The 25,441-nt window shown below is 47.0% G+C and overlaps 1 protein-coding gene across 6 annotated transcripts in view; it reads right to left on the reverse strand.

The window, feature by feature from the left end:
• The window catches only part of scube2 (signal peptide, CUB domain, EGF-like 2), a 51,244-nt gene extending 30,307 nt beyond the window's left edge, over positions 1-20,937 (reverse strand). For 2 of the 6 annotated variants that reach the window (XM_031900199.1, XM_031900200.1), the window contains exons 1-4: positions 19,542-20,935; positions 11,732-11,854; positions 11,146-11,271; positions 7,748-7,882 (exon numbers count right to left, since the gene is read on the reverse strand). In XM_031900199.1, the coding sequence (XP_031756059.1) occupies positions 7,748-7,882; positions 11,146-11,271; positions 11,732-11,854; positions 19,542-19,629 (472 nt within the window). In that variant the 5' untranslated portion in view covers positions 19,630-20,935. 6 annotated transcript variants of the gene reach the window in all.
• Positions 20,938-25,441: the final 4,504 nt, after the last annotated feature.

Raw genomic sequence — 25,441 nt, forward strand, 5'->3', positions numbered from 1 at the left:
TGTTGTTTAAAAGGAAAGGTCAGGGCTCACAAAAGCCAATATTTTTATGACTTCATGGAGTTTATTCCCTTTCCGAAGGCACGGAAACCAACGATCTTTGGCTGCTATCGGCTCATCAGCCCCCCCAAAACCATTGTAAAATCGACCCCCTTTGTTCTCGCAGCCCTTGGGCTCATAAATCCTCCTGTCACTTTATCAGAAGATCATAAATGTCATTCCTGACCCCCGGAGAATTCTGTGAGACTTCCAACAAAATGTGTTTCACGAGGTGCCGAGTTTGGGTTAAAGGACGGTTTCCTGGCAGTGAGACGCTCGGCAACGAGTAGGCGATTGCTCATCGGCGTTGCGACTCAGCACGGGGCAAATACATTCAGCAGTCGCTCATTTACAGGAAGAAAACCAGCAATGTTGTAATTGTAATTGCTCTACAATAACGTTCTCCATTGTGTATTCACAAAAAAATATGGGTAATTTGGGGTTAATCTTCCCTTTCAAATCAGTTTCTTTGTTACTTACAGAGAATGTTTTTATTGAATGTAAAGGAAATCTGGGCGTTTTCTAATTTAGGGCAAGCAAAGCCGCAGTTTTGCGTCTGACGTAATTCTCCTCAGCAGATACACGCCAGGGTAAATACAGTGAGGAGCTGAGGTCTGGGCCCGAGGCTTAACAATCACTTGTCACTTCCACATGCTCAGGCCTTGCACTGGGTAACGTGATCCCCTCATTAAAGGGAGCAGTTCCACTGCCAATAACACAAGCACAAAGCCGCCGTCTCGGGGATATTTGAAACATTATGGGAGTTTTGTAGATGAGGCTGTCTTTAAGGGAGTCCATGAAAGGGTTAATTAATCTGGGCCCTGAAAACTGTGGGACCCCACAAACAGCAACTGGGGGGAATAATAGCCTCTGGCAAGGGACTGGGGCTGTGGGATAGCAGGTATAGTAGGGAGAGATGGTGCCTATAGTAGCAGTGGGATAATAGCCTCTGGGAAGGGACTGGGGCTGTGGGATAGCAGGTATAGTAGGGAGAGATGGTGCCTATAGTAGCAGTGGGGGATAATAGCCTCTGGGAAGGGACTGGGGCTGTGGGATAGCAGGTATAGTAGGGAGAGATGGTGCCTATAGTAGCAGCTGGGGGGATAATAGCCTCTGGGAAGGGACTGGGGCTGTGGGATAGCAGGTATAGTTAGGGAGAGATGGTGCCTATAGTAGCAGTGGGGGGATAATAGCCTCTGGGAAGGGACTGGGGCTGTGGGATAGCAGGTATAGGTAGGGAGAGATGGTGCCTATAGTAGCAGTGGGATAATAGCCTCTGGGAAGGGACTGGGGCTGTGGGATAGCAGGTATAGTAGGGAGAGATGGTGCCTATAGTAGCAGTGGGGGGATAATAGCCTCTGGGAAGGGACTGGGGCTGTGGGATAGCAGGTATAGTAGGGAGAGATGGTGCCTATAGTAGTAGTGGGGGGATAATAGCCTCTGGGAAGGGACTGGGGCTGTGGGATAGCAGGTATAGTAGGGAGAGATGGTGCCTATAGTAGCAGTGGGGGATAATAGCCTCTGGGAAGGGACTGGGGCTGTGGGATAGCAGGTATAGTAGGGAGAGATGGTGCCTATAGTAGCAGTGGGGGGATAATAGCCTCTGGGAAGGGACTGGGGCTGTGGGATAGCAGGTATAGTAGGGAGAGATGGTGCCTATAGTAGCAGTGGGGGATAATAGCCTCTGGGAAGGGACTGGGGCTGTGGGATAGCAGGTATAGTAGGGAGAATGGTGCCTATAGTAGCAGTGGGGGGATAATAGCCTCTGGAAGGGACTGGGGCTGTGGGATAGCAGGTATAGTAGGGAGAGATGGTGCCTATAGTAGCAGTGGGGGATAATAGCCTCTGGGAAGGGACTGGGGCTGTGGGATAGCAGGTATAGTAGGGAGAGATGGTGCCTATAGTAGCAGTGGGGGGATAATAGCCTCTGGGAAGGGACTGGGGCTGTGGATAGGCAGGTATGTAGGAGAGATGGTGCCTATAGTAGCAGTGGGGGGATAATAGCCTCTGGAAGGGACTGGGGCTGTGGGGATAGCAGTATAGTAGGGAGAGATGGTACCTATAGTAGCAGTGGGGATAATAGCCTCTGGGAAGGGACTGGGGCTGTGGGATAGCAGGTATAGTAGGGAGAGATGGTGCCTATAGTAGTAGTGGGGGGATAATAGCCTCTGGGAAGGGACTGGGGCTGTGGGATAGCAGGTATAGTAGGGAGAGATGGTGCCTATAGTAGTGGGGGGATAATAGCCTCTGGGAAGGGACTGGGGCTGTGGGATAGCCGGTATAATAACTTTAAGTATGCTTTAGAATGTCCCATTCTTAGCAACTGGTCTTTGTTATATATATCTGTTATAGTTTTTGAAACATTTGCCTTTCTCTTCTACATCTTTTTAGCTTTAAAAATGGGGGTCACACCCCAACAGCCAAAAACATTTGCTCTTTTTTTTGTTGTTGTTACTGTTTATTCCTTATCTTTATATTCAGTTTCTCTTCTACTCCTATCCCAGTCTCTCATTCTAAACACTGCCTGGTTCCTAAGGTAAAGAAGTCCCCAGCAACCACAAAAAATAAAAAACGGAAACCAAATGCAAAGTGTCTCGGAATAGGGATGTCTAAAAGTGATCCCCCCTTTAGGTAAGGCAAATACAAGGCCCAGTTACCCTGTAATAACCAGAAGAGGTGGGAATTGTAGTTCCACTGTAACTGAGCCGCCACAGAGGACAGCGCTGCCCTTACTCGGCTGCGGTGGCAGATAGACGGCTGACCTCTCATCTTCGGGCGCCCGACCACAGACCAGAAAGTTGGAAGCGGAAGAGTTGATGTTGGCGAAGGAAAGACCCAAAGCAAATGAGATTCTAATGCTGGGAACCCATAAACGTGTAATCCAGGTTCTCTCAGACCCGTCGCTCCAGCTAAAGAAAACATATTTCCTGGGACCTCTAACCGAGCCGCTGAGTTGGGCCGTCGCACAGAACCTCGGGCGCAACCTTCTCAGCCCATAAAATAAATACTTTGGCTTCGCTCGCAAGTTTCCTGGATAGAGTTAAGGTGACGGATCACTTTGTAATCCCAGGGTCAGGAGTTGATATATATATATATAACCTGCAATAGTGGCAGAGAGGACTAGTTATGCAACAGCGCTTCAGACTATCCATGCACTATTGTACATTATATAAGCAGGGGAATAGCCCTTTAATTCCTTCAGTTCCCTGAGTTCCGACTCTCGAAACAATGGAGCAAAAGTGAGTTCTCCTCTTCATCTCTTAATCAGCTGCTACATTGTTTCTCTGGATCAGAACCAGAACAACAGAGAATATAAACAGAGTCTGCTTTCCCTTTACATTTTAAAGGGGTAGTTCACTTTAAATATTTTGCAATTTGCAATTGTTCTTCATTCTTTTATGGTTGTTCAGCAGCTCTCCATTTGGTATTTTAGCAGCTATCTGGTTGCTAGGGTCCTTTTTACCTTAGCAATCGGGCAGTGGTTTAGACAAGGGATGGGAATATGAATAGGAGAGGGGCTGAATAGAAAGATAAGGAATAAAAAGTAACAATACCAATAAAACTGGAGCCTCACAGAGCAATAGGGTTTGGCTGCCGGGGTCAGTGACCCCCATTTGAAGGAGAAAAGCAAATAATTTAAAAACTATAAAAAAAAAAAATAATGAAGACCAATTGCAACGGTGCTAGTGAACCACCCCTTTACCCACTTTATATGTTTACTTTGCTTGGGGCCCCAGCCAAGGGGCCACTCCTTTCTTCTCCTGCCCTGTTCAAACACCGAGCTCATACAAAATGGAGATGAAGCTTCTTCTCCTGCCCATTCTGGGTGATTTTGCTGAGCATGGTGATTTAGGGGTTAAAGGTCAGCTGGTAGGTGGATAAAGGGCACATTAGGGGTAATTTAGACGAGGAGATTAAGACAAATATTCTGTGCCGGCTCAGTGGGCAGTGACAGGGACAAATGAGCAGGTGTTGTACGGGGAGGGATAAGTGTGAACTCACCCCCAGATAATCACACTGTGATCTATTCATTAATTCTCCCTCAATTCAAAGAATAATATAAATTTTTTAAAAGGGGTGAATTTCTCAGAAAGATGAAATCTAAAAGATCTCCACTGTGAGCAGCAGTCCTGCCCTGCTTTATGGCTGAGATTCTAGCTATCTGTATAACAGAGCATTCTGTCACAGTGGCACAGATCCTATCTGATCCCCCCCCATTGTAAGCAGCAGTCCTGCCCTGCTTTATGGCTGAGATTCTAGCTATCTGTATAACAGAGCATTCTGTCACAGTGGCACAGATCCTATCTGATCCCCCCATTGTAAGCAGCAGTCCTGCCCTGCTTTATGGCTGAGATTCTAGCTATCTGTATAACAGAGCATTCTGTCACAGTGGCACAGATCCTATCTGATCCCCCCATTGTAAGCAGCAGTCCTGCCCTGCTTTATGGCTGAGATTCTAGCTATCTGTATAACAGAGCATTCTGTCACAGTGGCACAGATCCTATCTGATCCCCCCCCCCCATTGTAAGCAGCAGTCCTGCCCTGCTTTATGGCTGAGATTCTAGCTATCTGTATAACAGAGCATTCTGTCACAGTGGCACAGATCCTATCTGATCCCCCCCATTGTAAGCAGCAGTCCTGCCCTGCTTTATGGCTGAGATTCTAGCTATCTGTATAACAGAGCATTCTGTCACAGTGGCACAGATCCTATCTGATCCCCCCATTGTAAGCAGCAGTCCTGCCCTGCTTTATGGCTGAGATTCTAGCTATCTGTATAACAGAGCATTCTGTCACAGTGGCACAGATCCTATCTGATCCCCCCATTGTAAGCAGCAGTCCTGCCCTGCTTTATGGCTGAGATTCTAGCTATCTGTATAACAGAGCATTCTGTCACAGTGGCACAGATCCTATCTGACCCCCCCATTGTAAGCAGCAGTCCTGCCCTGCTTTATGGCTGAGATTCTAGCTATCTGTATAACAGAGCATTCTGTCACAGTGGCACAGATCCTATCTGATCCCCCCATTGTAAGCAGCAGTCCTGCCCTGCTTTATGGCTGAGATTCTAGCTATCTGTATAACAGAGCATTCTGTCACAGTGGCACAGATCCTATATAAGAATAGTTAAATAGATGAGAAAACTCAAACCAAATATCTTTACAAATGGGTGAATCTGAGTTAATAGAACATAAGAGGCAGAGGAAAGAAGCCAGAAGGATAAAGCCATAAAGCTGTATTTAGAGAGTCCCACAAGTTCCCAAGATAAACAAACCTCTAAGTGCTAAGGGAATGGGTGAAATTTCAATCACGTCCCAATTAGCCCTTTATTTGGCCTGCAACACCTTTGACACTAAAGTTTCACGCCGCAGCTTTCTCCGCCTATTAAAAAGGCTTTAGTCAACAAAAGGAGCTGGTTCTGTGTTCCTTGCATTATTCTGCTCCGATGGCTTTTTGATTTCTTTCCCACAGTGAGAAAATCACCCGAACAAAGATCTTTCACTCCCAGCGGCCGGACAAAACATGAAACGACTTTCATTAGCCTTTACACTGTCCATCAAGAGCAAATATTGCAAATAAGATCACAAATTAGTCTCATTAATGAGATTTTTTTTTTTTTTCCGAGGGGGCGGGGGATCCGAGCGATGTGTAAGCGCCGGGCGAATACGGGGACTTGGGAAATTAACTGTTTCTTTCTTTTAAAGAAACGGAATATTCTTTGTGCGGGTTCAACGGCCGTAGAAGGGGGCCCCTCGGTGGCAGGTACTGGGCTAAAGTTCACTGACTTTCAATAAAACAAATTCAGGGCTGAAGAAGAAGCGCCCCCTGGGGTAGTTTGGGTTCAGAAAACTCTTTCTGTGAGACCCAGACAGTTTCTATTTTTTATTGAGAATATTTTCCAAGCAATTTCAAGACACAAATTACTTTGGGTGGGTTAGTTCACCTTTAAAATAACTTTTGCCATGATGCAGACAGAGATATTCTGTGATACTTTTTTTTTAATGGTTTTAACAATTTAGTTTTTCATTCAGCAGTTCTTTTTTTTTAGTTTGGGATGTCAGCAGCTCTCCGGTTTCTACCGGGCAATTTAGCCAAGCAGTGGTTTGAATAAGAGACTGGGAGATGAATAGCAGAGGCCCAAATAGAAAGAAGAGTAATAAATAATTATATATACAGGTATGGGATCCCTTATCCGGAAACCCGTTATCCAGAAAGCTCCGAATTACGGAATGCTGTCTCCCATAGACTCCATTTTAAAAAAATAATTCAGAATTGTAAAACTGATTTCCTTTTACTCTGTAGTAATAAAACAGTACCTTGTTATTGATCCAAACTAAGATATAATTACCCCTTATTGGGGGCAGAACAGCCCTATTGGGTTTATTTAATGGTTAAATGATTCCCTTTTCTCTGTAATAATAAAACAGTACCTGTACTTGATCCCAACTAAGATATAATTACCCCTTATCGGGGCAGAACAGCCCTATTGGGTTTATTTCATGGTTAAATGATTCCCTTTTCTCTGTAATAATAAAACAGTACCTGTACTTGATCCCAACTAAGATATAATTACCCCTTATTGGGGCAGAACAGCCCTATTGGGTTTATTTAATGGTTAAATGATTCCCTTTTCTCTGTAATAATAAAACAGTACCTGTACTTGATCCCAACTAAGATATAATTACCCCTTATTGGGGGCAGAACAGCCCTATTGGGTTTATTTAATGGTTAAATGATTCCCTTTTCTCTGTAATAATAAAACAGTACCTGTACTTGATCCCAACTAAGATATAATTACCCCTTATTGGGGCAGAACAGCCCTATTGAGTTTATTTAATGGTTAAATGATTCCCTTTTCTCTGTAATAATAAAACAGTACCTGTACTTGATCCCAACTAAGATATAATTACCCCTTATTGGGGGCAGAACAGCCCTATTGGGTTTATTTAATGGTTAAATGATTCCCTTTTCTCTGTAATAATAAAACAGTACCTGTACTTGATCCCAACTAAGATATAAATAATCCTTATTGGATGAAAAGCAATCCCATAGGGTTTAATTAATGTTTTATAGATTCTTTAGTAGACTTTAGGTATGGAGACCCAAATTACGGAAAGATCCCTTATCTGGAATACCCTTGGTCCCGAGTATTCTGGATAACGGGCCCTATACCTGTATATATATTATAATAATATACATTATATATGATGTGTGTGCAGATAGATGTATATGGTATCATGAAATGTGAGGAGTATTTCCATGCATTCTGCACTTCCTGTTTGGTCTGACAGCAGGAAGTATCAAAGGGATTTGGCATCATTTCCATTGTTTGTTCAGCTCTGTTTAAAGTTGGGATTTAGCTTCCTGCCCAGACTGGCAATAAATAATAAGGGCATTGGACAGTGTGGGGCTTTTCTATGACATTACTTAACGCTTCTATATATCCCACTGTGCTGCTTTAAGAAACATTAACCTATTCATGAGTGGGGCTTAGCTCCTCTTTGTTTGACAGAGAAGCAGGATGGATTGACTATTAGTGATCCAATCCTTAAGGAGTAACATTTCCAGCTGTCACTGGTCTGCTCCATGCAAGAATTATGGGTAGCCTCTAGCAGAAACGGGTGGAGCTTCCTACTCTCGGTAGCCTTAGGCAGTCCCGTTACCATCCCGAGCGAGTAAACCATGAAATAATAATTCAATATGGCAGCCATCCTACCTTCTGAGCGGTGAATGCACGTGTGCTGGTTGTCGCTCAGGAAGAAGCCCTCTTTGCAGCGACACTCATAGCTTCCCATCGTGTTGACGCAGGTATGTTGGCATCCGCCATTGTTGTGTGAGCACTCGTCCACGTCTGAAGGGACAACAAAAAGCTTTCAGCTCATTTACTGAAATGACTTGTGTCTCCTCTTATAAACTACTGTCACTAAACCAATAGGTCATGAAGCTCCTTCTGCTGATTAGGAGGACTATACCTGCCTACTATAGGCCCCATCTCTCCCTACTATACCTGCTATCCCACAGCCCCAGTCCCTTCCCAGAGGCTATTATCCCCCCACTGATACTAGGCACCATCTCTCCCTACTATACCTGCTATCCCACAGCCCCAGTCCCTTCCCAGAGGCTATTATCCCCCACTGCTACTATAGGCCCCATCTCTCCCTACTATACCTGTTATCCCACAGCCCCAGTCCCTTCCCAGAGGCTATTATCCCTCCACTGCTACTATAGGCACCATCTCTCCCTACTATACCTGCTATCCCCCAGCCCCAGTCCCTTCCCAGAGGCTATTATCCCTCCACTGCTACTATAGGCACCATCTCTCCCTACTATACCTGCTATCCCACAGCCCCAGTCCCTTCCCAGAGGCTATTATCCCCCCACTGCTACTATAGGCACCATCTCTCCCTACTATACCTGCTATCCCCCAGCCCCAGTCCCTTCCCAGAGGCTATTATCCCCCCACTGCTACTATAGGCACCATCTCTCCCTACTATACCTGCTATCCCACAGCCCCAGTCCCTTCCCAGAGGCTATTATCCCTCCACTGCTACTATAGGCACCATCTCTCCCTACTATACCTGCTATCCCACAGCCCCAGTCCCTTCCCAGAGGCTATTATCCCACTGCTACTATAGGCACCATCTCTCCCTACTATACCTGCTATCCCACAGCCCCAGTCCCTTCCCAGAGGCTATTATCCCCCACTGCTACTATAGGCACCATCTCTCCCTACTATACCTGCTATCCCACAGCCCCAGTCCCTTCCCAGAGGCTATTATCCCACTGCTACTATAGGCACCATCTCTCCCTACTATACCTGCTATCCCACAACCCCAGTCCCTTCCCAGAGGCTATTATCCCCCACTGCTACTATAGGCACCATCTCTCCCTACTATACCTGCTATCCCACAGCCCCAGTCCCTTCCCAGAGGCTATTATCCCCCCACTGCTACTATAGGCACCATCTCTCCCTACTATACCTGCTATCCCACAGCCCCAGTCCCTTCCCAGAGGCTATTATCCCCCCACTGCTACTATAGGCACCATCTCTCCCTACTATACCTGCTATCCCACAGCCCCAGTCCCTTCCCAGAGGCTATTATCCCCCCACTGCTTTGCCGCAGTATGCAAAGGGCCAATGTCACTCTTATCTGCACACTAAGCTAAATATTTGTCAGTAAAGAAAGAGTTTAAGGCAGATTTTCCCCCTCCCCTTACTACCAAAGTGGATTCCTCTCATTTACCCAACATAATGGCTCTATAGAGACAAAGCACAAAGCTATGGAACCCTCAAGGGCTCTCCAGCCGCTGTTAGCAGAGCCAGGGTATAATATGGTTGCCTTAGAATTAACCTCTTCATTTAACAAAGCAAATAGCTTCATGTCCCCCCCTTCTATTAGAAGTTTACAGCTTCTGTTAAAGGCCTGACACAATGGCTTTGTCCTCAGAGGCAGAGAATCCATTTGCATCCTCAAAGGGAATTGACCTCATCAAACTTTATAGTTTTCCTTCCAGTTAACTCCGGTCAACCAGGCTTTTCTCTTCATGTGTGAAGTAATTGACTTGAGCCGGGTCTTAAAACCCTTTATTCATTGTTAGCGTTGTCCTAACAATGAGCGTCTGATTGAAAGGGAAAGAGCAGGACTCTGGGATGTGTAATGAGAAGCCGGGAAGTTGTCTTTGATTTGAAATAACAAATCTTGCGGGAAAAAAGAGTGAAAGTTCTCGCCTGATACATTTATTCACTCAGCTAAATAAAGATCATTTATAAATCAGAGGCTTGATATCTTTATTGAAAGTGTCCCTTGGGTTGTCCTTAGTGGGGTGCAAATAGGGTCTTGGACCCCATTTATAGTGAGGCCTCTCAAGAGTAGCGGTTCAAGATAAAAAGATTGGAAGACATTATAGGGCAAGATGGAAACATTAGGGGAAGATGGAAACAGTAGGGCAAGATGGAAACAGTAGGGCAAGATGGAGACAGTAGGGCAAGATGGGGACAGTACGGCAAGGTGGTGATAGTTGGGAAAGATGGAGACATTAGGGGAAGATGAAGACAGTAGGGCAAGATGGAGACAGTAGGGCAAGATGGAGACAGTAGGGCAAGATGGAGACAGTAGGACAAGATGGAGACAGTAGGACAAGATGTAGACAGTAGGACAAGATGGAGACAGTAGGGCAAGATGAAGACAGTAAGACAAGATGGAGACAGTAGGGCAAGATGGAGACAGTAAGACAAGATGGAGACAGTAGGGCAAGATGGAGACAGTAGGGCAAGATGGAGACAGTAGGACAAGACGGAGACAGTAGGACAAGATGGAAACAGTAGGACAAGATGGAGACAGTAGGGCAGGATGGGGATAGTAGGGCAAGAAGTAGGGCAAGATGGAGACAGTAGGGCAAGATGGAGACAGTAGGGCAAGATGGGGACAGTAGGGCAAGATGGGGACAGTAGGGCAAGATGGAGACAGTAGGGCAAGATGGGGACAGTAGGGCAAGATGGGGACAGTAGGGCAAGATGGAGACAGTAGGGCAAGATGGAGACAGTAGGACAAGATGGAGACAGTAGGACAAGATGGGGACAGTAGAGCAAGAAGGAGACAGTAGGGCAAGATGGAGACAGTAGGGCAAGATGGAGACAGTAGGACAAGATGGAGACAGTAGGGCAAGATGGAGACAGTAGGACAAGATGGAGACAGTAGGGCAAGATGGAGACAGTAGGACAAGATGGAGACAGTAGGGCAAGATGGAGACAGTAGGACAAGATGGAGACAGTAGGACAAGATGGAGACAGTAGGGCAAGATGGAGACAGTAGGACAAGATGGAGACAGTAGGGCAAGATGGAGACAGTAGGGCAAGATGGAGACAGTAGGACCAGAGAATAATAGCAGAGTAAAACAGTAACAGTTACTATAGCTATTGTTGAAGTACAACCCCAACGAACAGCAAAGCAAAAGTAAATTCCAAAGCATAAAAATTCAAACAGTCTTTGAATGTCATTCTCTCCATCCAACCCTAATGTCACTTTCCCTTTAAAACCAGTGTGCCATTAAAGGAACAGCCAACAAAGTGCGACTGCTACAGGTCGTGCCACCCCATCGCCCCGGGCCCCTTACCTAGGCAGTTGTGCCCATCGTGTGCCAACTTGAATCCATCATAGCAAGTGCAGCGGTAATTGCCCGAGATGTTGGCGCACTCATGGACGCAGTCTCCATTAAATTCATTATCGCATTCATCAATGTCTGGGGAAGAAAGGGCAGCGTCAGTATGATGAATGCTCGCGGCGCTGGCACAAGCAGGTCACGGCTCAGTGACAGCAGTGAAAACACTTTGCCTTGTCTTTTAATCACGATTGTCTTGCAAATAGAGTGTTTGTGCTGATGGGCCCCTCTCTCTCTCGTTTGAAGTGAGGGCCGAGTGGGATCTGTATTCACTGGCAGCTCCTAAGCGCCGCTGATAAATGACCCACCGCCCCCCTTTCTCACTCTCTCCAAATAAAGGGTTAAACCCATAATCCCACTTAGGGGCAAACAATGTGCCATCGGGTTAAGGGGAACTTACATTCATTTTGCTGCTGTTTAATTTATTTTATTTATCTTTAGACTTTTAACCAAACTGAAAAATCAGGGATAACAAATGTCTATTTGTAGCCAATAATCAGAGATTTAAAAAGGAAACACAGAGGCCTACAGTAAGTCTCACCTTCACAATCCGTTCCTTCCCCTTTAAAGCCGGTTTTACAAATACATTTGAAGGAGCTGGGTGTATCCTGGCATATAGCGTCTGCATGGCAGTTATCAATGCCTTCTGCGCATTCATCCACGCCTGTATGGGAAGGAACCGCATGCAGGTTTAATGGATATTCTATTAAAGTCTACAGAACATGGTTTCAATTAAGGTAAGTAATCCTTATAGGGTGGTGCCCTAAACTTACACACACACAATGAGTTATACCCCTGTACTGTGCTGTTATTCATTCAAGTCTTCAGGCTGGGCCCCCTTAGCTCATAACAAGGTTACAGATATATAGAAACATTGGGGTAACAGTCACCCTGCTATAGTTCCAGGGGTACCCAGGGCACAAATAAGCACTCAGCCCAAATCCCCCCCTAACTGGCCTTCAGGCTGGGCCCCCTTAGCCCATAACAAGGTTACAGATATATAGAAACATTGGGGTAACAGTCACCCCGCTATAGTTCCAGGGGTACCCAGGGCACAAATAAGCACTCACCCCAAATCCCCCCTAACTGGCCTTCAGGCTGGGCCCCCTTAGCCCATAACAAGGTTACAGATATATAGAAACATTGGGGTAACAGTCACCCCCGCTATAGTTCCAGGGGTACCCAGGGCACAAATAAGCACTCACCCCAAATCCCCCCTAACTGGCCTTCAGGCTGGGCCCCCTTAGCCCATAACAAGGTTACAGATATATAGAAACATTGGGGTAACAGTCACCCTGCTATAGTTCCAGGGGTACCCAGGGCACAAATAAGCACTCACCCCAAATCCCCCCCTAACTGGCCTTCAGGCTGGGCCCCCTTAGCCCATAACAAGGTTACAGATATATAGAAACATTGGGGTAACAGTCACCCTGCTATAGTTCCAGGGGTACCCAGGGCACAAATAAGCACTCACCCCAAATCCCCCCTAACTGGCCTTCAGGCTGGGCCCCCTTAGCCCATAACAAGGTTACAGATATATAGAAACATTGGGGTAACAGTCACCCCGCTATAGTTCCAGGGGTACCCAGGGCACAAATAAGCACTCACCCCAAATCCCCCCCTAACTGGCCTTCAGGCTGGGCCCCCTTAGCCCATAACAAGGTTACAGATATATAGAAACATTGGGGTAACAGTCACCCCGCTATAGTTCCAGGGGTACCCAGGGCACAAATAAGCACTCACCCCAAATCCCCCCCTAACTGGCCTTCAGGCTGGGCCCCCTTAGCCCATAACAAGGTTACAGATATATAGAAATATTGGGGTAACAGTCACCCTACTATAGTTCCAGGGGTACCCAGGGCACAAATAAGCACTAAATGGCCTTCACCCAACCACTGTTGCAGGTCCCTAAGGGGGCTAGTTTCACAGAATTGCTGGTCTTAGTGAATGAATATAGAGGCTACTACCCATAAATACATTTATAATAGGGAATAAGGAGAGGGGAAATGTTCTACTTGCACTGAGCGATTCCCACAAACTGTACATAAAGAAGAAAAATAAACTAAACTTAATGTATATTCCTTATTTAGAGGTTTGAAAAGCGAGCAGCCTTTCCATTTACTGATTAGCAAAATCTATGGAAAAAAGGAGATTATGTTACCAGCTTGTCCCAGAATGCCTAAAAAAATGAAAATAAGTTCCAGTTCTGGGTCTGGGCCGGGCACAGTACAGCAAACACATTGCAAAGGCCCAAGGCGTCGGTAGAACAGGGCGAGATTCTGTAACTCTACACAAAATGCTTCTCTCTGTCAACAGGTTTCCGGCCCAAACTTTCCCAATAGCCGGAGCTGCCGCCGCAGTGGGCAACGTGAGATATGGTCCCCTATAAATTAGATTTCCAGGACGGTCCATTAGAAACGCTCATCTATAACTGGATCTGTTGGCTGCCTGTGTTCCCGCTTGTTCATTTTGTAACTCTGTAACCACAAGCTTCCTCTCCTACTTGATATATGCAAAAATGTTTAATCATATTAATGATGTGCCAAAAAGCCCCCAAAGAGAAAAAAAAAATTCTGGAAAGTTAAACTTGGCAGCGGACCCCGAGCGGCACCGACGGGTTTTTTTTCTTCATTTTCGGCCAGAATACTGGGCCCATTGTAGGGATTAGCGAGAAAAAGTTTGTTTACTTTCGTTCACATATAAATGCAAAAAAGCTGAGCGAGTGTTTAACTTACAAACTGGTCGGTTTCAGCGTGACAGATTTAGGGGCAGAAAACAGGCCGACACTGTGAGATGGGAAAGGGGCCTTTGGGAGTCTGGCCTTCCCTTGTATCCCCCTAATCAGGCCTGACCCGGAGCTGTGCCGTTTGTGGATCAGCAATTTATTTCAGTCTCCAAATACATTTCCAAGTCATACAATAACAAATTCAATGCATCAGTCTGTTACCCTGATATTAATGAGAATGATTTAAAGGGGAACTGACCTTTGAATTTCTGGTAATGATTAAAGCAGGGGTCCCCAACCTTTCTTACTCGTGGGCCACAGTCAAACGTAAAAAGACTTGGGGAGCAACGCAAGCATCATAGCAGTTCATGGAGGAGCCAAATAAGGGCTGCCCATACATGCACCAATAGTATCAAACCAAACCTCATTTCATACGATATTCGCTGCGTGTATGGCAAGTCGACGAGGGGACCGACATTGCAGGAGGCTGCTGATATCGGTCGACTCGCCGATTGGCTGGTTTAAAAGATTTTGATCGGGCGCCATAGAAGGCGCCTGAGCAAAATCTGCCTTCAGAGCTGAATCGGCAGAAGGAGGTAGAACGTTGGTGGCCGATTGGAACGATCTTTTGTGCGACCATCGAAAATCGCCACGTGTGTGGCCACCTTAAAGCTATGGTGTCGCCAAGCGAGCGGATCTTCACCCGATATCCCCACCTACGGGTGGGCGATATCGGGGAGGCATGGAGGCAAATTCAATCGTTTTGCCCTGGGGCCAAACAATCGAATTCTACACACAGCAATGGGGCAGTCGGATCGGGGGGCGCATCAACGAGCTGATGCGGTCCCCGATCCGACTGGATTTTCAAACCTGGCCGATCGATATCTGGCCAATTTTCACCTTAAAGCTGGCCATACACGGGCAGATCCGCTTGCTTGGCGATGTCACCAAGCGAGCGGATCTTCACCTGATATCCCCACCTACGGGTGGGCGATATCGGGTAACATGTAGGCGAATTCGATCGTTTGGCCCTGGGGCCAAACGATCGAATTCTACACGCGGCAATGGGGCAGTTGGATCGGGGACCGCATCAACAAGCCAATGCGGTCCCCGGTCCGACTGGATTTTCTAACCTGCCCAATTGATATTGCCCAATTTCAGGCCAGATATCGGACAGGTCCAAGGGACCCATATCGGCAGCTATAATCGGCCCGTGTATGGGGACCTTAAGGGCTAAGATTGGCTATTAGGGGCCTCTATGCACCCTATCATCTTACAGGGGACTTTATTTGGTAGGAAATCTTGTGTTCGCTCAACTAAAACTTGCCCCCAAGTCAGGAATTCAAAAATAACGCCCTGGTTTGGGGGCACTGAGAGCAACATCCAAGGGGTTGGTGAGCAACATGTTACCCCCGAGCCACTTGTTGGGGATCACTGATTTAAAGCAACGTCCTCTGATCATGGACTTTGTATCTCTAACCTTTTATTCTGCACTACTTTTAAATTAGGAAAGTGTCGGCGATTCTCTGGCCTGCTGTATGTAAGCTGCCATCTTTGATCTCTAGGCCCGCCCACAAATCCTAGTACACTTTTTTCTACTCATAAACACAATAACTTTTGTAACAAAGAAACAATTCCATGTTTATATCAGTAGTGAGAATAAGCATCTATTGATGGTAAAGGACCAGGAACCCTATAAAGTAAAAATATTGTTTATATATATATATATATACCCATAATGCCATCTAACTTTATTTTTCTCTGTAAAACCATTGGGTTCTATACAGCTTCTCTGTTATCTTCCATGTAAAAGTCTGGCCCACAGCCCAATAGCAGCTTGAATGGCTTCTTGCATGGCTACACAGCAGTTTTTTAATATCAACTGTGGCAGCGTTTGTTAAACAAATAGTCCACTTCTACCAGCGCAGGTTAACAGTGCTTTATATATAGATACAAACAATTCACTTTCATATTTTGGTGCTACCCTGCCCAGACAGAGGGGAAGGTGAGGGGCACATACAGAATGGGGAGACACAGAGGGACCCTGCCCAGACAGAGGGGAAGGTGAGGGGCACATACAGAATGGGGAGACACAGAGGGACCCTGCCCAGACAGAGGGGGGGGGCACATACAGAATGGGGAGACACAGAGGGACCCTGCCCAGACAGAGGGGGGGGCACATACAGAATGGGGAGACACAGAGGGACCCTGCCCAGACAGAGGGGAAGGTGAGGGGCACATACAGAATGGGGAGACACAGAGGGACCCTGCCCAGACAGAGGGGAAGGTGAGGGGCACATACAGAATGGGGAGACACAGAGGGACCCTGCCCAGACAGAGGGGAAGGTGAGGGGCACATACAGAATGGGGAGACACAGAGGGACCCTGCCCAGACAGAGGGGAAGGTGAGGGGCACATACAGAATGGGGAGACACAGAGGGACCCTGCCCCAGACAGAGGGAAGGTGAGGGGCACATACAGAATGGGGAGACACAGAGGGACCCTGCCCAGACAGAGGGGAAGGTGAGGGGCACATACAGAATGGGGAGACACAGAGGGACCCTGCCCAGACAGAGGTGGGCACATACAGAATGGGAGACACAGAGGGACCCTGCCCAGACAGAGGGGGGGCACATACAGAATGGGGAGACACAGAGGGACCCTGCCCAGACAGAGGGGAAGGTGAGGGGCACATACAGAATGGGGAGACACAGAGGGACCCTGCCCAGACAGAGGGGAAGGTGAGGGGCACATACAGAATGGGGAGACACAGAGGGACCCTGCCCAGACAGAGGGGAAGGTGAGGGGCACATACAGAATGGGGAGACACAGAGGGACCCTGCCCAGACAGAGGGGGGGCACATACAGAATGGGGAGACACAGAGGGACCCTGCCCAGACAGAGGGGAAGGTGAGGGGCACATACAGAATGGGGAGACACAGAGGGACCCTGCCCAGACAGAGGGGGGGGCACATACAGAATGGGGAGACACAGAGGGACCCTGCCCAGACAGAGGGGGGGGGCACATACAGAATGGGGAGACACAGAGGGACCCTGCCCAGACAGAGGGGGGGGGCACATACAGAATGGGGAGACACAGAGGGACCCTGCCCAGACAGAGGGGGGGGGCACATACAGAATGGGGAGACACAGAGGGACCCTGCCCAGACAGAGGGGAAGGTGAGGGGCACATACAGAATGGGGAGCCACAGAGGGATCCTGCCCAGACAGAGGGGAAGGTGAGGGGCACATACAGAATGGGGAGACACAGAGGGACCCTGCCCAGACAGAGGGGAAGGTGAGGGGCACATACAGAATGGGGAGCCACAGTGGGACCCTGCCCAGACAGAGCGGGGGGCACATACAGAATGGGGAGACACAGAGGGACCCTGCCCAGACAGAGGGGGGGCACATACAGAATGGGGAGACACAGAGGGACCCTGCCCAGACAGAGCGGGGGGCACATACAGAATGGGGAGACACAGAGGGACCCTGCCCAGACAGAGCGGGGGGCACATACAGAATGGGGAGAGACAGAGGGACCCAGCCCAGACAGAGGGCAAGAAGTGGTGCATAGAGAGTGAGTAACCACAGATAAATGCAGAGTTAGCCCACACATTATATATATATATATATATATATATATATATATATATATATTGTTATGCTAACTATAAATGTCTATCCTGTGTCAGGTAGACATGGGGGGTACACTACTGTATCATTGGGAAAAGGTCAGTACTATAAATAAAAGTTTCCTGGGACCCCCTGTAATACTGCCCATCATAGTATTCTCTTCTTTTCAAAACCTCTAGCAATGTCTCTGTCCTGTAAATGCTTAAACATCTCTTCTCCCATGTAATATTCCCTGGTTTAACCCCCCTCGGTTTTTACCGATTACACTACATTTGCCCCGAGGCAGCTAAACGGTTAAATTAAAGTGCTGTTTGCAAACAAACCTAAGTGACACTTCCCCTGGGACAGTAGCTCCAGTGAAATTCCTAGGGGTTAACCCTGTGCGATTCCAGGCAGGGAGCAGAATGGGCCTCACTTTGCATCACAGTCTGACCCAGCACTGAAGGGGGTTAAGTACTGCAGGGGGGCACAAACAATGCAAGACAAAGAAGCCCCAGGGGCATGTGAAAGGGGGTGGAGGGCATCTGATCTGTTTTTTTGTCTGAAGAGCAGACAGCACATGGCCAGTGTTTGAGTAAGAAAAGTGAAAAGTGGGAATTTCCTGAGAATCTGTAAATATAGCTGAAACCAAATGGATTTAAAGGGACAGGGGCGCCTTGTTCATTTACAAACTGTAACAATCACATTGGTTCATGTTAAATGTTCCTTCCCTTGTTATATACAGTAAGTGGAACCTACTGAGAGTTGTTTGTAAACATTGTAAGTGCGTTTTATAAACACAAAAACATTCAAAACCCATTCCAGCTGGCAATATGGCCTCCTTGATTGACATGTCGGACCACCGGCCTATATATTATCAATATAATCCTTTATTTCTATTATTTAGGCACATTTCATACAGAGGTGCAGCTTGTAATGTTATTTATAGCCCCTATGTAAAATATGAAGGATCAGTTGGGCCCCTAGGCACATTGATCAGGGTGCAGGGGCATTACCTTGTAATGCAAAGGTTGGCCCATCGGCCCAAGGAACGGCTAAATGTAAATTTGCCAACTAGGAAGATGAACTGATGGGGCAAAGCTGTGCACATTTAGTGACAGATCTTTTTTAACTTTTAGTTTGTTATAGAATGCCCTATTCCTAGTAACTCTGCAATTGGCTTTTATTATTTCTTTTTTATAGTTTTTTAATTATTTGCCTTTCTCTTCTACCTCTTTCCAGCTTTCAAATGGGGGGGGGGGGGGTCACTGACCCCGGCAGCCAAAAACTTCCCATCTCTTGTTTAAACCACTGCCTGGTTACTAGGGTAAAAAAAGACCCTAGCAACCAGATAGCTGCTAAAACACCAAACGAAGAGCTGCTGAACAAAAAGCTAAATACCTGAAAAACCATAAAAAATGAAGACCAATTGCAATTTGTCTTAGAATATCAGTGTTTACAACATCTTAAACATTAATTTAAAGGTGAACTGCCCCGTCCAACTGTTCTCATTCCATAGGCCCATTGTCGGTTGTCTGGGGTCTGACCAGGCCTAAAACTCACCAGGACCCCTAAGCAGTCCCAGCGGCCCCCTGGCCCTAATGGATCATGTCACTCCCAGGGATATTTGTAGCTGCTTCTTGTAGCAGGTTCAAATAGGTTTCATTGTTGCCTTTTTGAAATCTAAGATTAGAAATCCGAATGTAATGCCTGGGAGCTACAAGGGGCAGCTACCAATCTGCTCTACCTGAAGAGCATAACCCCCTATTTTATATTTAAAAGTTAAATATCACATACAGTTTCCCATTAAAGGTTCAGCTCTTTAGAACAGCAGTCTGGCAGAGAGTATTGACATGTTGCTAGCCAGTAAATCCCTGGCCACAGTCAGCAGATTTGGAAGATGAAGTGACTGACAGCAGAGGAAACAAGTATATTAAATAAGCCCCCCCCCCCCACAGAGTTTCTGGGAAGAGAAAATGGCTACTCAGGTGCCCCAAGCAGTTTCACTCACCTGCGGGAGGTCGCGCAGCGGGGTGCGCAGGTGCGCAAGCCGGAAGAAGCAAGAGGAAAATCCAAAGGTCCGCCCCCAAGGAGCACATTCTATCGGAAAGTCTGTACTGCTCCTACTGAGGCACTGCAACTCCGCCCTTCCACAATCCTCAATTCAGATCCCGTTATAACACTCCCACATGGACCCTCTTCTTTAGTCTAGCTCCTCCTACCCTTTCCCTAGAGACCCCCTCAAACTACCCACCCCTCCTACAACTTTCACTCCCCGCCCCTCCAAACACGTGCCCTACAGCTCCAGGTCTCCCATTTACTCCGCCCCTTTTGCCTCCACTTTAGACTTCAGCCTCTCCAGGTTTGTACTCAGCCTTCCAGGGTTCTGCTCTGCCTCCACTTAGCTTTGTAGAGTCCTGAGACTTCCAGTGAGCGTTCAGCTGCGCTTCAGTCAGCCTCTGAGACTTCCAGTGAGCCTCTGAGACTTCCAGTGAGCCTCTGCGACTTCCAGTGAGCCTCTGAGACTTCCAGTGAGCCTCTGTGACTTCCAGTGAGCGTTCAGCTGCGCTTCAGTCTGCCTCTGCGACTTCCAGTGAGCGTTTCCCTGCGCTTCAGTCTGCCTCTGCGACTTCCAGTGAGCGTTTCCCTGCGCTTCAGTCTGCCTCTGCGACTTCCAGTGAGCGTTTCCCTGCGCTTCAGTCTGCCTCTGAGCGTTCCAGTGAGCGTTTCCCTGCGCTTCAGTCAGCCCCTCTCCTCTCCATGCACCCAGCCTCCCTGTGAGCTCTCCCCTGTGCCTCTAACCAGTCTTCCAAAGTGAAAAGCCTCAACAAAGCATTGCAGAAAAGCCTGTCCCGTTCCTCAGCCTAACAGAGTAGTGAGCCCCGGCCCTGCCTGCCAGTAAGTGCAGTGAGTGCCCCCCTGTGCCTGATGGGAAGCTCCAGCCCAGATACGCAGCGAATCGCTTCATGCACCCTAAGCCAATGTCTCAGCGGTCTGTGCCCAAATCATAAGCCCCCTTGTGCCCCCCGTTACTTGCCTCCCTCACTGAGTGACAGTCTCCCTAGTGACCCCGGACCCCCTGATATTAAAGCTCTCAGTCTGTGCTTCCCATCCCTGTATCACTAGCCCCTCACAGTAATTCCCATTGCCCCTATGGGCTCTCCCCCTGCTCTCCTTGTGCCTCTCTCACTTGGGTTCCCTTATCTTTTCCCCTTCTGATTGCCCTGCTGTCTCTATTCCCCTGCTGTCTCTATTCCCCTGCTGTCCCTCTTTCCTATATCACCCTCCCCCCTTGCCTCTGTCCTGCTCTCTCCTTCCAGCCGCTCTTGCCCTTCTCCCCCTCAGTCACTGGTCTCTCTGTCTCATTTGCTGGATCACTAGCTCTGCTCCCAGTACCTTTCCTTCTATTCTCTAAAACTCCCATCTCCTCCTCTGCCTACTCCTCCCCTCCCCATTAATTCTTTCCCACCCCCTCCTCCCCCCTGTCCTGTCACTCAGCTCCTTTTACTTTTTTACTAATTCCCCCTCACACACTTTTTATTTGCCCCCTAACTACAGCCACCCTCCCTACTCACCTCTGTACCTCTCCCAATGTGCCCATATGTACATGTACTTCCCCTTTAATCCTGCCTAGTGCCACTTTTTTCCCTTTACCCCCCCCCCCCCCCCCATGCCAGGGTGGGGGAAGTTTAGCTCTCTCACCTTCTTTCATGCACAGTTCAAGCACTCTGGCTTCTCTGGGGATGAGGAGGGCTGAGGGGACTGAGCAGGATAAAGGCAGACATGAGTGGGGACTGACACTCTCCCTTTCACTCTCCCTGTCCCTTATCCTGCACTCATCTCTTTTCACTCTCTCTGCGGTGTCTTGTTTTCACTCCTGGCTCTTTTGTCATTTCTCTGGGGGTGGAGGGGTTAATGTGGGAACATTTAGCTGAGAGGGGTGGATGTATTTGGTGCAACACTACCCCCCCCCCCAAAAAAAATACTCTCTTTTACCTTCCCAATTTATTTCTTGGAAGATCTACTGGCTGTTGCTCCAAAATACTGCGCTTAGCTGTAGGAGAACTTCAACTCTCTGTGCCAGTGTGAATGTAACTGTACAAAGCAATCATTATTTAAGTTTTGAAAACTGATATAAAAACTCATCTATTAAAATGGCAGGAAGTGCAAAAAGAAATGTGTACAAATTGGCACAGTTTGTTGCCCACAATCCCACATGGTACGACCGCCTTCCTATTTTGGAACTGATTCAGCAGAGCAACAAATGATTGTAACAGCGGGAAAGGAAGAGGGGTTGTGTCTCCCCTTTATTTCCTCGTCTGCTGATGCCCCACAAACTGACCAATTCAGATACAATGTTTTAACCCGGCCGAATCCAGAACCAATTGATATCCAAAGTACATTGAAATCAGTTGGGCTCTGTGCGGCACCAAACACATTACAATAATGATAACATTTGTACAATAGTATAAGTATGTATAAGGCCTGCTGAAGCTCTGTATTAAGCACAGGACTCCCTTGCACACATCTGCTTTATAGTCTCATTGGCTCAGATTTCCACCTATTAATATGCCTGGTACATCTGTCTACCATAAGAAATAAGCAATCAAGTCTCTTGTATATATATATATATATAAATGTTATCAGTTATATGACCCTAAGCCCTGCCTTATTTATGGCTTATATTTTTAACAGAGTATTCTGTCCCAGTGGCACAGATCCTATCTGATCCCCCCATTGTAAGCAGCAGTCCTGCCCTGCTTTATGGCTGAGATTCTAGCTATCTGTATAACAGAGCATTCTGTCACAGTGGCACAGATCCTATCTGATCCCCCCATTGTAAGCAGCAGTCCTGCCCTGCTTTATGGCTGAGATTCTAGCTATCTGTATAACAGAGCATTCTGTCACAGTGGCACAGATCCTATCTGATCCCCCCATTGTAAGCAGCAGTCCTGCCCTGCTTTATGGCTGAGATTCTAGCTATCTGTATAACAGAGCATTCTGTCACAGTGGCACAGATCCTATCTGATCCCCCCCCCCCCCCCCCATTGTAAGCAGCAGTCCTGCCCTGCTTTATGGCTGAGATTCTAGCTATCTGTATAACAGAGCATTCTGTCACAGTGGCACAGATCCTATCTGATCCCCCCCATTGTAAGCAGCAGTCCTGCCCTGCTTTATGGCTGAGATTCTAGCTATCTGTATAACAGAGCATTCTGTCACAGTGGCACAGATCCTATCTGATCCCCCCATTGTAAGCAGCAGTCCTGCCCTGCTTTATGGCTGAGATTCTAGCTATCTGTATAACAGAGCATTCTGTCACAGTGGCACAGATCCTATCTGATCCCCCCATTGTAAGCAGCAGTCATGCAATAGACCATTTCAACCTGATTGCTATGGGTAACTGCATGGGGTAAATTCACCTAGTGTTAGTAAATAAGCCCCACTATGCTTTATTCTAACAGTAACAACATGTGAAGGGCAGGAGACAAAGTGCAGGAGTTGCTCTGTCAGTTGGTTTGTGTGTGTTTATTGCCAAATGACTCTTCACGAAACAGCTAATCCAACACTAAACTAAAACTTGCCAAACGCTGAAAATCATTTCCAAGGAAGCTTTGCAGCTGCACTGGTGCTACATATATAAATATAAATATATACACACAGGGATTTATTCTGCCGCGAGGTCACGAGGGTCGACAATGATCGTTTTTTCCCTAAATCATAAGTAGTAATGTAAAGGAACCGATCACCTTTTAAAGCCACATTATTCTGAACAGCTACGGCTTCAAAATCTCGACAGTTTGTGCTGAACTAAAGGGGAACTTTACCAAAAACATTTAGCGGGGGTGGAAATATAATTCTGGGTTGTTAGGTGAGTAACTGGAATCACTGGCACCCCCCCACAGTGATTTTCCTTCTCCTTTAATACTGAATGCACAGGCCATTATATAGATGAATTGCCTCCTCTCTCTTTAAAACCAGGCACACATTCAGTCTGGCTAATTAGCAGTTGATTTAGACTCTGCAGACTGCACTGGTTTCTTTTCAGACACCCATCTTATATATCGCATATCAGCCCTTGCGTCTATAGACGTCACAGCATTTTGTAAGAATGGCGAATTCTAAGCAACTTTATTTATATTTTATAGTTTTTAAATGATTTGCCTTCTTCTGACTCTTTGCAGCTTTAAAATGGGGGTCACTGACCCCGGCAACCAAACAACAATTGCTCTGTGAGGCTCCAGTTTTATTGTTACTTTTTATTACTTTTCTTTTTGTTTAGGTCCTCTCCTATAAATATATCAGTCTCTCATTCAAACCAATGCCTGGTTGCTAAGGTTATTTAGACATTAGCAACCAGATTGGCCACACCTATAGCTATATTTTAATGTTCTGATTGGGTTAAAGTAACGTACATCAGGTTCCTTTTTGCTGTGGCTGAAACACAATGGCAGCTCCCACTAAAAAATAAAATATGTAGATAAATAAGATATATAAATATTGTAAGGAAGAATAAGCCATCAGGGTATTGTACTAACCCATTTATGGTAAATAATACTTGTAAATAGGTTATGCTTACCCTTTAAAACTCCAATCTGGGCCCAGAGCCATATACTGTACGGCTGCTCAAGGCGTTTATAAACATTAGTAAATCTTAGAAATCTTCCCTTCAGCCTTTGTGCTTATTAATTACAGCAGCAGTTTTCTTTCTCTGTTCCTACCAGTGCTTGAAAATGTTACATTTTAGGGAATAAATTTGCCCCTAGAGATGTGATCCGCACTCTTACTGAGAGGGGGTAACTCAAGAGAGGCAGTTCATTATGGGCCTAATTTAGATATCTGGCTACTGAGGTACAAAATGGCTCCTGCGGAGGGACCTGTAGCATCCAATCACATTGCTTCTGACTGGGACAGGTAGAACAGTTGAAGCAAAAGTGTGATTGGATTCTTTAATGAACCATGTGTTGTATATAAATGAAGCCTTTATTGTGAAACCCATGCAAGCAGCCCAGAACTGGACCCTCCTTATACTGAGACAGCACCGGGTCTGATAATGACACCATTTCAGCATCTGATTCAGAACCTGCAACTGCCATTGTTTCTCTACTCACCTCAGCCAACTTCAACTCGCTGTGCCTCCTGCGTGGCGCCCCAATAGTCGCTGCAACATGTACGGGGTCCCCTGATACCTAATTACCTACAGACTTGCCCCTAATGGGGTCTGTTTATCAACTGATGTCTTCCATGGCAATATTCATGTAGTTGTACTCACATCCACCTTAGATGAAGTTGTTTCTCACATAGTCGTTTTCCAGGGCCACGGCCAGGCCCTCAGGGAAAAAGGGGATGGCAGCATTCTGGCAGGACTCGCGGCGCGTGTAGCAGCAGGGCAGCATCACACAGAAACCACCAAGCAATGATGGAACGAACAGACTCTTTCCTCTTGGGCTTATTTGAATATCCCTATAATGTTGTAAATCTGGTCGTGAAAGATGTGCAGGGTGAGGTAAAATGGGATATTACCCTGAATCCCTAGCTGGAAGAAAACCCCTGGGTGCTGTGTGATTATGGGGTAAATTGGGATATTACCCAGAATCCCTGGCTGTGAGGGAAGCGCTGGGTGCTGTGTGATTATGGGGTAAGGTGGGATATTACCCAGAATCCCTGGCTGTGGGGGAAGCGCTGGGTGCTGTGTGATTATGGGGTAAGGTGGGATATTACCCAGAATCCCTGGCTGTGAGGGAAGCGCTGGGTGCTGTGTGATTACGGGGTAAGGTGGGATATTACCCAGAATCCCTGGCTGTGGGGGAAGCGCTGGGTGCTGTGTGATTATGGGGTAAGGTGGGATATTACCCAGAATCCCTGGCTGTGGGGGAAGCGCTGGGGGCTGTGTGATTATGGGGTAAGGTGGGA

The sequence above is a fragment of the Xenopus tropicalis genome, chromosome 4, assembly GCF_000004195.4.
Source record: "Xenopus tropicalis strain Nigerian chromosome 4, UCB_Xtro_10.0, whole genome shotgun sequence".
Classification (NCBI taxonomy): domain Eukaryota; kingdom Metazoa; phylum Chordata; class Amphibia; order Anura; family Pipidae; genus Xenopus; species Xenopus tropicalis.